At 39.5% G+C, this 14,783-nt stretch overlaps 1 protein-coding gene across 1 annotated transcript; it reads left to right on the top strand.

The window, feature by feature from the left end:
- The first annotated feature begins 3,609 nt into the window (after window positions 1-3,609).
- LOC133424031 (zinc-binding protein A33-like) lies at window positions 3,610-14,407 on the top strand. Its single transcript, XM_061714403.1, has 8 exons — window positions 3,610-3,669; window positions 3,764-3,921; window positions 5,646-5,922; window positions 10,909-11,004; window positions 11,082-11,312; window positions 11,399-11,421; window positions 11,509-11,627; window positions 12,892-14,407. Exons 2-8 carry the CDS (start codon window positions 3,770-3,772, stop codon window positions 13,434-13,436), a joined length of 1,443 nt encoding a protein of 480 aa, XP_061570387.1. The 5' UTR covers window positions 3,610-3,669; window positions 3,764-3,769; the 3' UTR covers window positions 13,437-14,407.
- The last annotated feature ends 376 nt before the right edge of the window (window positions 14,408-14,783 follow it).

The raw sequence follows: 14,783 nt of genomic DNA, 5'->3' as shown, positions 1-14,783 counted from the left end.
CATGCACAAATGTAGATATTTTAATACCCATTGGAGAAAGGAGCTAAAGCTCTTGAGTAAGTCCTTGAGTCTTGTTAAAGAAAAGAAAGCCCTTAAACTATTTTCTTTACTTGAAAGGATATGATTTAATATGAAATGGCCCTTGAGTTTTTTTTTTATTTTAATGTTGTATAATAATTAGATTCTCAGTGTATATTTTTATAATACTGATGTTGCTCAACCCAAGGCAAAAGTTTGTAATTCTGATATGACGTTTATGTGCCTTGTTTGTATCTATGTCTCAATAAAAACTAAAAAACGAACATGCTTTTAAAAGTTTTTAAAAAGTTTTAAAAGTTATATGTAAATTCAACTTTTTTTCAGAGGTTTACCATTAGTTTGAATGTCATTATTTTTGGGATAAATACATCATTAAGCGTTTCTGAGCTTATTTCAACAATTTTAACCTTAACTAGTACCTCCATGCATCATTAGCTCTGCTAGGGCGACTGCTTAATTAAATAATTAAAATATAGGCCTACCGTCAAACCTTACCGTCGGTACTTCTGCAGGCTTGAAACATAAAAAAAATAAAAACGAGTTCACTTTTTTCTGGGTGGAAAAAAGCAGGCAAAGTTGAGAATTCAAAACTGAAAGACGTGAACTAAAGATTAGCACCAGATGAGCACGACGGCGCAGAAACCTCCATAAAACTCATAAAACATCAATTTTAAGTAGACATTAACAAAAAAAATAAAAATTACTGTAGGCCTACTGCGTCCTTCTTAATACAATTAAGTATCTCTTCCTAGCTGGATATTCAAACAGTATTTTTTGTGTGTTTTTTTTTTTTATTTATTTTTTTATAAATCAATGGAAGCCTTTTTGTGTCAATAAGATTTTTTTAAGGTTTATTTTACCCTACTCAAAGGAAAAGTCTGCCCCTCGTGGCCACACTAGAAACTGCAAGCACGGAAACATGTCAATGGCACCTAGATGTCTGCAGCAGGTCTTCAACCTGGTCCTCGGGCTGCCCTGCATGTTCTGGATGTTTCCCTGCTTTCCGCACGAGCAAGGAGCTGTGGCATCAACAGAGATCTCCAGACCTGGATGAGGACCATTAATTAGAATCAGGTGTGTTGATGCGTACGTTGCGCGTCGCCGTACCCTACGGCGTAGGCTCTGCGTTGGTGTAACTATAAATCAGCCCTAAACATACCTGTCAAGTTTAGGATTTGAAAATAAGGGACATTTTCCGCCGTCTGTCCCACCAGCCCAACCGAGGTCCAGTATCTTACATTTTTAGACAGATTTACGAGAAATCTAAAATAAATACCTATCAACTATGGAGGATTTTTTGTGCCAAAATTAAATAAATAAATACATCATTAATTAATGAAATTGGGAATGAAATATATCATTAATTAATTAAATGTGTCATTAATTAATTAAAATTAGAATGAAAAATGTCATTAATTAATTAAAATACAATTCATTTTAAGTAAAAATATATATTTATTATTTCAGCATTTAATTAATTAATGACACATTTAATTAATGATTTCGTGTTGCGTGTGAATCATGAAATGTAAAACTGCATTTAATTAATTAATGACACATTTAATTAATGATTTCGTGTTGCTGAATCATGAAATGTAAATGTAAAACTGTTTATCGGAATGTGTCCCGAAGCCCTGCAACAATCCATTATGTGGATTCGATTTGCCTAGACTTGATGTGCAGGGGAACCCATGAAGTGTTTGGAATCCGCCCACTGAGTTTGACGAGTGAAACTGACAGTTTTACATTTACATTTCATGATTCAGCAACACGAAATCATTAATTAAATGTGTCATTAATTAATTAAATGCAGTTTTACATTTCATGATTCACACGCAACACGAAATAATTAATTAAATGTGTCATTAATTAATTAAATGCTGAAATAATAAATATATATTTTTACTTAAAATGAATTGTATTTTAATTAATTAATGTCATATTTCATTCTAATTTTAATTAATTAATGACACATTTAATTAATTAATGATATATTTCATTCCCATTTTAATTAATTAATGATGTATTTATTTATTTAATTTTGGCACAAAAAATCCTCCATAGTCAACCACTTACAAACTATAATTATGTGCTCAGAATCTGATAGTTCTATCTTTGTTGACTGAAATGCTGTGGACATTCCTATGTATGTAATTCCTATAATAGAGGCTCAATGAAAAACACAAAAGTGGATTAAAGCACATTTATTTATTTAGAATATTTTCAGTTAATATACACATTAATTGTCTTCAAGTGAAACATTTACATTTTCTTTTAAGTAGTAATTTTCACTCATGTGGCTTTCTGGCATTCACTGACTGATGACACAGACACATGTTTCTGTATCTCCTCTTTAGGAAAGTAAATTATCCATCCCATTTTTACAAATGAAAAGAGGGAAAAGTTGCAGTAAGTGCGTAAAAAAAATAAATAAATAAATGGACATAGATCACCTTTTTGTACTCTTCATACTTGATGTCATTCCACCAGTAGATTTTCCATTTGCTAGGGAAGAAAGGATTCATTTACAAGTCTTCTTCTTTTTTGTCAGAAATATCTTCTCTCTGGTTACATCTCCCGGGCAAATAATTTTTATTATTTTATTATATTTGTCAATTAAATATATTTAATTGAGCTTTTGATGTAGCTCAAGCTGCTCAGCACATTCTTCATAGTGCAAAATATATTGTGAAAGAGAAGAAATTTACTTTTTTTCTCTGTTTATCCTTTTGAATAATTCATGTTTGATTTTATCTTTCCTTTTCTAACAAACAAAAATTAAACTACATCAAAAGCTCACTTAAATATATTTTATTTGGCTGGTGCAGCAAACTTTATTATTGTCCACTAGGTGACGTAGTCTCCCCAGAATACAGATGACAAATGTGAACATTAGTGACTTCCGGCCTCCAAAAAACAAAACAAAAAATAAAGAAGGAAAATATACACGTGAAGGAATGTAATTTGCTTATATTTAGTTTAGTTTAGTTTATTTCGGTCATGACATCACAAAAAAAAATAATAATAAAAATCACAACAAAAAAACGAATACACTGTTCAAAGAAAACATTACAAAAAATGTCCAATATACCCATCTAGACCGAAAAAGGTGTAGGCTGAAGCAAAGCTTATTATTTGCCTACCCTCAAAAAGATTAATTAAAGTAATGAGAAAGTAAGAGAAAAGACTGACAGTAAAACAAATTGCCTTCCTGGGGATAACAAAAATTCCTCAAGAAATAAAAAAAAATAAAAGTGCAGTCTACATGTTACCTTCATCCTTAAAAAATAAAATAAAATCACTAATTAAATAAATACCCAACTCAACAGCAAGCATCACCACTCATTAATTTGAAATCATCCTTCTTTTCAATGTTTTTTTAAATAAGGTTAAGGTTCTACATAATTTCAAATCTCTATCTAATTTATTCCATACATCACTACACTGCAGTGCATCTCAGTTTGGTGTTGGTTCTGATATTCCTACTTGATATAATTTATATCCACCTTCTGTATAATATTTAAAGCGATAAAAACCTTCCGTCTCCGAGGCCACGCCCCTTTCGGTGACTCAACAAACCGGAAGCCGGAAGTGCTCGGAGCAACCAGCTGACTCTGTGACAGCTGTCAGGTATGCTGAACTTTTTCCTACTAAAACTTTTCCAACACGTTTGAGCTGGTGTGTAAACGGCGTCTGTGTGTTCTTCCCGTGTTTTGCCGTGCAGGCGTGGATGATGGCGGGCAGGCTGTCCCTGCCGGAGGTGGATCTCACCTGCCCCGTGTGCTGCGACATCTTCCGGGACCCGGTGGTGCTGAAGTGCAGCCACAGCTTCTGCGCGTCCTGTCTGCGGGAGCACTGGAGCCGCCGCGGCCGCCAGCGGGACTGCCCCCTCTGCAGGCAGGCCCGGGTCTACGAGGGTGCATAAGCATGCATTGCACCCTCAGTTGATGTGTTTGCATGCTGGTTGTGCTCATTTCCTCAGAAAGAGAGCAGTGATCATGCATTAGCTGGTCCTGCCCTCATCTAATAAAAACAGAGCCTCATTTATTCACGAATACAGGACTGTCTCAGAAAATTAGAATATTGTGATAAAGTTCTTTATTTTCTGTAATGCCATTTAAAAAAAAACAAAAATGTCATACATTCTGGATTCATTACAAATCAACTGAAATATTGCAAGCCTTTTATTATTTTAATATAGCTGATTATGGCTTACAGTTTAAGATCAAGATTCCCAGAATATTCAAATTTTTTGAGATAGGATATTTGAGTTTTCTTAAAGGAGCATGAGGCAGGATTGAGGCAGGATTTATGGAAGAAATTCGTATACGTTTTAAGTTTTCTAGTAATAATGTTAGATGAAGCGTTACAAACCAAAAAAGAATGAGCCCTCTAGTGTATCTCTCCGTCGCCTTGAACAGGCTGTGTGCTGCAAAATGTGCTGCAATTCCGGGCCGGAATTTCCCGTGCTGTCCTGCGGATGTGTGGTCACATGACGCTGCATGCGCGTTCTCCCCGTTCTCCCGTGCCGGCTTCGCTGTTGGCTGCAGTACCCCCAACGGCCGTCGTGGCGAAGGGTGGCGCTAATGAGTCTCATTTCTTAAAAGGAGCCTGATGCTCCTTTAAACTGTAAGTCATGATCAGCAATATTAAAATAATAAAAGGCTTGCAATATTTCAGTTGATTTTTAATGAATCCAGAATGTATGACATTTTTGCATTACAGAAAATAAAAGACTTTATCACAATATTCAAATTTTCTGAGATAGTCCTGTATATTTATGGTTATATTTATTTTTGTTGCTATGTTTTATCTTCTGTTGCTAGATTGTCTGATGGGTGAGGTAGCCCAGACTAAATGTAGCAATTTCTTTAAATGAAGAGAAAATCCGAAGTGCTCAGGGAATTGTTCAGAAAAAATCTTGAAGGTGCTTTTTGGTGTTGGGGAAAAAAACAATATCTTGTCAAAAAAGGGAGTCCAAGGCACTCTTCTTGTGGAAAGATATTAAAAAGCCTTTATTGAAACATGGCTAATAAGTTTAAAAACATGGGAGCAGAGACCCACGCGTTTCGGGCGCAAGCCTTCTTCAAGGTGAAGAAGGCTTGAAGAAGGCTTGCGCTGAAACGCGTGGGTCTCTGCTCCCATGTTTTTAAACTTCTTAGCCATGTTTCAATAAAGGCTTTTTAATATCGTAGCAATTTCTTTGTTCTGCAGCGATATTGCTACAAAAATGCACTTGAAAGACACTTTAAATATTATTGTTTGACTGATATCATTCCACTTGAAATGACTGTCATGTTTAGTGATGGTTTTGAGCTGTATAGATAAAATTAGTTTGAATTTCTATGTTTTATTTTCAGGGTAAGAAACATCTGTTGCTAGATTGTCTGATGGGTGAGGTAGCCCAGACTAAATGTAGCATTTTCTTTGTTCTGCAGCAATATTGCTGCAATAAAGCATTTGAAATACACTTTAAATATTCTTGTTTTGCTAGTATCATTCCGCTTGAAATTATGGGAAAATGCATAATTTAGTGTAGAATAACGTGCCAGACATGTGCACCCCCTCTGATCTGAGATGAAGCCCTAGTCATCATTTTCTACAACCGGCCCCCTCTGCAGGACGGAGAGCCTGGACGAGCCGGTGCCCAGCCTGACCCTGAAGAACCTGTGCGAGTCCGTGCAGGAGGAGAGCCGGGCCGGGGAGGACCAGGAGGACCAGGAGCTGTACTGCGGGCCCGGGGAGGTGTGCGCCCTGCACGGGGAGAAGCTCAAGCTGTACTGCCTGCAGGACGGGGAGCCCATCTGCGTGGTGTGCCACACCTCCAGGAGACACAAGAGCCACGACTGCTGCCCCGTGGGCGAGGCCGTGCTGGACGTGAAGGTAGATATCAAAACACACTTAGTTTTTAATTTAATTTACGTTTTAAAAAAGTTTATGATACGAGGGACACATGTCATATCCTGTAATAGAGTGTGTTGTGTTGCCAGATTGGGTGGATTCAAGCCCAACATTGCATTTTGTCATCACACAATACAATCAAAACACTACAGTACCACATTTCCAGAGGACAGAAAACAACATACTTGCACCAGTCATTACTATTTACATTGTTTGAAATCTACTTAATAGTATAAACAAGCTATTTTAAAGAGCTGTTGGTCGCCCACTGATGAGTTCTGGATTTGAAGTTAAATATCACACCTTCAGGACAAAACACACTTACTTTGTAATTTAATTTATGTTTTAAAAAAGTTTAAGACTGCATGATACGAGGGAAACATGTCATATCCTGTAATAGAGTGTGTTGTGTTGCCAGATCGGGTGGCAGCTTTGCATTTTGTCATCACACAATACACTAAAAACACAAACCACAGCTCCAGAGGACAGAAACGACATACTTGCACCAGTTATTGCTATTTCCATTGTTTGAAATCTACTTAATAGTATATACAAGCTTATTACAAGTTATTTAAAAGAGCTGGTGGTCGCCCACTGATGAGTTCTGGCAGGTTTAGTTTTACCAGCAGTTTTCTGTGGTCTGGTACAGTTGTTGTTGTTTTTGTAGGATTTACACATATACTTCAGCTGCATTGCTTTTTCTGATACCATCATCTGGATGTGGCCACAATGATTGTTTATATCAACAAGTCGTTCTGCTTTGGTGCTAACATATAACTCAGATAGTATCAAGTCCATACAGCCACTGTTAAAAAAAGAAGAAAGAAATCTGTTCATTTCTATCGCAACAGCAACATGGTTTTATTTATCATACTTGGCAACGACTAGATAGAAGAGAGTGATCTAGGTGCTTTAGCTTTTGTGCAATACCCTCCTCTGAATTTGAATTGAAACTATTGCAGTGTTTGCTCGTATTAGTGTTAAATAGGACTACATCTCAGTGTGTTTAAGGGGCGTCTGGCCACCTCCCATTATTCCCAGCATGTCGAAATAAACTGCAATTGGTGATGAGCAGGATTCCAGTATAAACCTGTATCCAGGTGCGACCGCAAGGACCAGGGGTCTCATTTAAAATGGACTGCGTCATAGGCGCCGAATTATGTTTTTGCTGGTGGGTGCTGAATGTCATGTAGTGTAGTGTAGCAATTCAGCAACGTAGATTTAACAGCGGTAACGGACATGAACGCCGCACGCACACACACACAGACACACACAAATAATAATCAAATTCTAAACAAATTCGGGTGTTCATCTGAGGAAAAAGGAGGCTATTTTTCTATAGTTCATAACCAAGATCATTCTTTCTTCCATCTTGATCGTTTCTAATCTACAACAGTAGAATTGAATTTTTTTTAATTTCACCGTGCGCCCTGTGACGGCATCTGGGCGGTGTCCAATAGGAGAGAAGGTGGAGGGAGAAAAAAAAGTTGCAGCATGTAGATCAGAGACGATCAACATGGAAGAAAGAATGATCTTGCTGTGAGTCTGTGAGGAGCTGTGGGATGAGACTGCAGGACTATCGGGACATCAATAAAAAGGGACAAAAGTGGAGAGAAATCTCCCAGAATTTGGACACACCTGGTGTGTTTAAAAGTGGTAGAAATGTGATATACATTTGCTCTTTTAACAATAAAATGTTAATTTAAAATAAAATATAGCATGTCCATGCCTCATCTGGGGATCAATTGAATCATTGATCAATATATGGTTATGAAAAGACCACGTGTCAACACTTTTGCAAACTGAAGCACTACAGGTCCGCTAAAATGACTGACATGAGCTAAAAAAAACAACATAGTTCAGAAAGGTTTTTTAATAAAATATGATTCAGCCTGACCTGGCCATCATGGAGCTCCCGAACGAGCCTTTATTCCCCCAAATCCTGTCTTCATGAGGATTTCATGGACCCATCCCCTCCTTGCTGCTGCTGCTCGTCTCCTCCTCCTCAGAAGAAGAACTAAAGCCAGGGCTTTTCTTTGAATCAGGGACACATGCATTTTGCAAACCGAGCTGTAGCTACTGTACGTCCAAATGAGTGGGAAAACGGCGACAGACCGGAAAAACTTTTTTTCAGTCGCCAAGCAACTTGCAACAAATGTGTACACAGGTGTATGCGCGCAGGCTCTGCGTCACTCAGACCCTGCGCTCTTGCGCAGCGGCAGCACATACACTTGAATGGGAAAGCCGGCGGCGGCTGTGCGCCCTTTATTTGAAAACCGCTTTAGCCAATCAGTGATTGTTGACATGGGGGCTCCCCTACTCGGCTCTCCCCGTGGGTGCTCGGCCATCTCCGTGGGTGCTCGGGCCCCGAAGCACCCACGGTTCCGGCGCCTATGGACTGCGTAGAGTCATACTAAAAGTGCACGTACACTCAAAAGCCGAAAATGGCGGGCGCAAAAAAAAATCCGGATCAATAAAACCATGTGCACGCACACTTGCACGCAATGTTCGCTTTATAAATCACAGTCCAGCTGGAAGGCTGCGCAGCTGAATCCGCCTCATATCCCGCCCTCTACACGCCCACTTTTTACCTTCAAAGCGTAATGCAAAGTAGTATTTGCATATGGATGAGCCTGCTGAGCATGCGCAGCAGCTTCCTGCAGCCTGTTTGGCGTCAGAATGAATGTGTCGAGTAGGGCTGCAGCTATCGAATATTTTAGTAATCGAGTATTCTACTGAAAATTCCATCGATTAATCGAGTAATCGGATAAAACATATTTTTGTTTAGTTAAAGAGCAATTATAAATATACATAAGATGTTAGATGTAAATTGACATTACTAAGACTAAATTATATAATACAGTAGGTTCATGGCTGTGCATTTAAAAACCCTGAACTTACACCAGTCGACCAAATTCACTGCCTTCACTCAAAAAACTAAGGATCTTACCAAGAAATGTTCTTATTTCTAACCTAAAAATGCCATTACACTTGATATCACACATAACTTAAAAGGTTAGGTGTTTTTCCCACGTTTCAATTGAACTTTCATTTGTGTCAAGCAAATTTGAAGTTCTAGTTAAGTTTTAAGTTAGAGTTTTATAAAATGATGAGCCCTGCTGTATTGGAGCACATTAGGCACCAGTGCTGCTTGTTTTATCCATGAATGACTACAGACCTAAAATTGAAAACTACCCAGTTAGCTTTATTACGTTTTTATTTTTCTGACATTTTCTGCCTTTTCTTTTAGTTAAAACTGTAGCGGGAACAGAGGTTTATGTACCGGGTAAAGGCTGATTTATGGTTCCGCGTTACAACAACGCAGAATGGTGCGCGTCGCTGCGTACCCTACGCCGTAGGCTACGGCGTATCCTACGCCGTAGCCGTGGCAACAGAGGCTGCACCGCCAGCCGGACCGGCGCTCTCCGCCCTCGCCGGAGAGCGGTGGAGGCTCTGCGTCGATTTAACGCGGAACAATAATTTTGGCTTTAGAGGGGGGAACATAGAGAACGGACCAGAAGAATATGGCGTGGATTAAAAATAAAAGTTAAGCACTGAACTACATGTGTCTCCCGTCTGGGCCATTGCAGACTGCCTGAGCATGGCATGTTACAAAACAAACATATCCGCCGCCTCTTTCTTCCCCCTTTAACGTGCGCAGCGCATGGATGTATGGCGCAGCGTCAGCGCGTTGTGTCGCATTAAATGTAGTCCGGGCGTAATACGAGGATCTGAGCTGGTGAAATTAAACGAAAAAAAAAAGAAATGAAACGATTCCTCGAGGCAGAGAAAATTCCTCGATCATTTTTTGTAATCGAATTACTCGAATTATTGGAGGAATCGTTTCAGCCCTAGTGTCGAGCCACCGTGCCACTGAATTTCACTGAGATCTGAGATCTAGATGTTGTGGATGAGGTGGAGGACAGGAAAACGACATTATTTGGTGGTGACAGTAAAAGTAGAAAGAGTATATAAATAGTATAAAATAATTAAAGCGAGTGAGTGGCAGCACGGCGTTGCTGCGCTAAACGCTGTGAGTGCCCCGGCACAACAGGGGGGACATGCCCCCCGTCTTTTCAAAATCATGTTTTTGTCACCCCCACTTTTTACAGTTTAAAAACTAACGGTAGGCTCAGCCTGTAATTGCAAATCATCCAGACACCCTGTGCGAAGGCGATGCGAGAACGGCCCGGCAGCCCTGCTCCCCCTCCTCCCCCTCCTCCCTCCCGTCTCCCCTCAGAGCTGCTCAGGGCGGGTTTATGGTTCCGCGTCACCAACGCAGAGCCTACGGCGTAGGTGCGCGTCGCCGCGTACCCTACGCCGTAGGCTCTGCGTCATTTTAACGCGGAACCCTAATTTAGGCTTACACCCGCACGTAAAGGTTTCACGCGCGCGTAAAACTCATTAAGAAATCTGTGTCCCTTTAGGGAAGAAATGAGGGGCTCCGTGGATCCCCTAAACGCTCTACGAAGCCCCTCATTTGTTCTGTCCTAAAGCGGTGGGTGAAGAGGAGGTTGCAGCAGCAGCAGCAGCACCAGAGTCCTGACTGACGCTGAGCTTCACACACAGAGGGAACACGATCAGCGCTATTTTATTATAAGTCTGATATATGTTGTTATATGTGATGACATTATTAAGAGTATGACATGAATCTGGCTTCATTTCACCACCTCACAGCCAGTTCCCCGTGTCTTAAGTAAATTCTTATGGGAGGGTCCGGGTTGCCGTAGGGATACGCAGATCTTTCGGTTCGTTTTTTCTTTTTAGATCCCAGCCTTTGCGTAGAAGGTGGCTTGCGCATCTTTCAGGCCCTTTATGTGCGCAAGCAAGCTTTATAGATGAGGCCCCAGGTCAGCTGACAAATGCTGTGATGTGATTTCAGGTCCTTTAATATCAAATCTGAACTCTATCTTTTGTTTCACCATCCAAGAATGAAGTCAACTAATGTTCTTTTACTTATCTACGCAGGACAAGATGCAGTCCGCTCTAAGTTCCCTGCAGGAGAAGAAGGACGTTCTTGATAAAATCAAGAAAAACTATGAAGACGCAGCGGTGCACATCGAGGTATGATAACTCTGCTTATGGGTTCTGCTGGCCATCCCCAAACCACACTGAAACATTTTCTCTTTTCTTTTCCCCAGACCCAAGCTCGGTTTGTGGAAAGACGCACCCATGAGGAGTTTGAAAAACTCCACAAATTCCTCCGGGACGAAGAGGAATCCAGAATGGAGGCGCTGAGGACGGAGGAGGAGCAGAAGAGGGAAGCGCTGAGGCAGCAGATTGAAGAAATGGAGGGAAATATGTCGTCTGTGTCTGAGGCCATCAGAGCTCTGGAGGAGGAGATGGCTTCGGAGGGCATCTCGGTCCTTCATGTAAGCTGGTACTTGTTATGAGCCTGTTTGAGTGTTTCGATAACTACTTTCACACTCTTAGATGACATTTACTTTCTTTCTTTCAGAAATCCAAGAGCATGCTAGCCAGGTATAAAAACATCAATGTGGAACTTTTCGTTTCATGTTTTTCCTTTAATAATGTGCAAGCTTTCTGTCTCTTTTTTTGTTTGTGCAGAGCTAATCATCCGGTTAAAGATCCCGTCATGGCTCCGGGAGCACTAATAGATGTGGCCAGATACGTCGGCTGTTTGACATTCCAGGTTTGGGAGAAGATGCATAAACTTGCCAAATACAGTGAGTTTACGTGAATATTTGAAGCCATACGGGGATGTTTGAATCACAGATCAACTCAACTCATCCCAATCTCATTTCCCCAGCACACCCACAATACTAGACATAAACACCTTATTATATGGATAAAACGTAAACTTGTGGGAACAAGTATGAGTGTAGTGTGTCGGCGACCACAGATTTGGAACGAGTTGAATGAGCCTTAAAAAGTCACAGTCCATATCCATATTCAAACGCCAGTTAAAGAAACAATTGTTAAGCTCATATGTACACTTTGGGACCACAAAATGTTTCATGTTAAGTGTTTGTAATGTGATATCTTGTAATTTTTTTTATTTTTTTTTTTTATTTATTTATTTATTTCAGATCCCCATTGGCAGCAACTATTCTTCCTGGGGTCCAACAGTACAAATATACATTTCTATACAACTTTTACAGTACAATATAAAATGTTAGTTAAACAGAATATAAAAAAGTAGATAACAAGTACAAAGAACAACAACTAAAAAGAAAAAAAAGACAAAAAAACAAAAACAAATAAAAACTAAAGATAATAATAAGCGAAAATGAATTTTCCTAAATGAAAAAACAAAAATGAAAAAAAAAAAAAATAACAACCAAAAACAGATAGATTAAAGATCCAAGTACAACTAAAGATAAATAAGTGCATACTAAATGAGGCAAATACAAAAACAAAAACAAAAAAAACGTATTTCAATAGAAGAACATCTAAAAATAAATAAATAGTGAAAATAACCGGAAACGTCACAAAACTTTAGCAAAATAAAATACTAAAAATTTAAATTAAATGCAGAACAAGAAAATATGTTTATTTATATAACACCTAACTCAATTAAATCAATAAGCTAAAACCATTAGACACAATCTAAAACAACCAGTTTCTTTTGAACTTCCTTTCTTAGTCTCCTCTTGAAGCCAACTCTGCCACTAGTTGAGATAAGATTTTCTGGAAGTATATTCCAGTAAGTAACTGCCCTGTACATTACTGTTCTTTAATGTAAGTGGTAGTCTAGTATAATGTGCATGTTGTATTGTTAAGTGTGTATATAAGTGCAAGTGCATGTATTCCTGTCTACTGTATTTATGTTCATTGGCTCCTACCATAAGCTTTTGATAGCTTCTCCAGGAGACCAATTCACATGTGTGAGTGTGAATAAATCAATCAAATCAAATCAAATCAAAGCTGGAGCTGCAGGCCCGAGTCGGAGAGACGGTAGTTTCTGACAGTCTGCCATGTTTCCTTCAGCTCCCGTCACCCTGGATCCCAACACCGCGGCCCCCTGGCTCGTCCTGTCAGACGACCTGGCCAGCGTCCATGACAGCGATGAGAAGCAGAAGCTGCCCGACAACCCGGAGAGGTTCGACCCCGACACGGCCGTCCTGGGCCGGCAGGGCCTGAGCTCCGGCAAGCACGCCTGGGAGGTGAACGTCGGGGATAACACGGCGTGGGTCGTCGGCGTGGCCAAGGAATCCGTCAAGAGGAAAGAGAAGGTGTCTTCGGTGCTGAATAACGGCTACCTGTGTGTGTACTTCTACCACAAGATGTACTTCGCCGGTACCTCTCCTTTGACGCGATTGAGCCTGAAAAGGAATCCTCAGAGGGTCCGAGTGCAGCTGGACTGTGAAAAGGGCAGGGTGTCGTTCTACGATCCGCATAACAACACGCACATCTACACCTTCAAACACGCCCTCACCGAGCCGCTCTTCCCGTACCTCTGGGTCGGCTGTCAGAACTGCCCTTTGACAGTCGAACCAGCAGAAGTTTTCCTCCAATTTCTCGAAAATTCTTAAGAGTCAGACTTTTCTTCAGCACAAAACTTACAAACACACTAATCAATCTGCGTCCTTCCAGCACTTTCTTTGCTGCAATGCCTTGTTGTCTGGGTTTATTTCACTTTAAAACACAATTAATGTTCTCTTTAAACCAAGATAAACTACTGGAGTTTTTGGAATATGCAGTTACTGATACACATTAAAAAAAAGCACTATTATATGTAGAAGTGTGAAGCATCATTTTGCATGCTGGTCCGTGTCTTTGTCCCTTTTTTCTTTTTGCTTCTTCATGTTTGTCGCTGCTGATTTGTGTTTAAAAGAGTTTGATGAGAGTTTATGTGCAAATGATAATTATGTTTTACAAATAAATGACCTGCAAGCATTTTGCCTGTCTTATGTGGCCTGACATCATCTTTAGGAGCTCTTTGATGCATAAATTCATGATTAAATCAAGTGAATTTATTTCTAAACCATGTAATGATACTTGGGACTGTGTGCTTCACAGATGAGAACATTCTTCTGATCAAATGTGGAACCCAAAATGTCAACAGATGACGCTATTGGTTTATTTCTGGAGTGCATCTTTGATCATCCAAGACGAAACTGATGACATTTCTTGCATCAAAAGATACATTTTGCTTATTGAAATTATTTCTTTCAAATACTTTACAGATCTTCTCAACTCTTAAAGAGGTATCTTACATTTTTTTTTATCAGAGAGGCTCTTCGTCATAGATCTGGGCATCGCAGAGGAACCCAGGCCCAGGTCGTTTAAATAAAACGCTTTGAGAAGGTTCTCATCTTTGGAACCTAGTTTGATTTTTTTTTTTCCCCTTTCCCTGAGTACTTTTATCAGGTCATTTGCAAATCTTTGTTTCATGTGTCATGTTAAGACAGGCTGAGTAACTATCATAAACTGTGCAAATCAAGTGCCTTCAGATGACATTTAATGTGAATCTGCGCAATATAAATAAACTAAATTGAATTTGCTTCAGTGTTCATTTATGGGTAATGTGTCACCGATCAAATGATAATCTGTTTAAAAATGTTAATAAAGCCAGCAGTCACATAATTGTACAAGTTTGAGTATTTTTGGATTTCTTTAAATATGTTGGTTGCTTTGTTTTGTTTTTTAATGCAAACTAACTCCACTTACATATTCAGATTGGCTTGATCAAACATCTTCAAGCCCACTGTCCTGCATGTTTTAGATGTTGTAAAAGTCTGTTCATGGCACATGTCATGTTTATATTTTCCTTCTTTATTTTTTGTTTAGTTTTTTGGAGGCTGGAAGTCACCAATTCTTGTTCAGATTTGTTATCTGCATTCTGGGCAGACTACGTCACCTAGTGGACAATAATAAAG

Source organism: Cololabis saira, chromosome 23 (assembly GCF_033807715.1).
Source record: "Cololabis saira isolate AMF1-May2022 chromosome 23, fColSai1.1, whole genome shotgun sequence".
Taxonomy (NCBI): Eukaryota; Metazoa; Chordata; class Actinopteri; order Beloniformes; family Belonidae; genus Cololabis; species Cololabis saira.
Note: the sequence above shows the minus strand (reverse complement) of the source record. Positions and strands in the feature narration are given on the sequence as shown.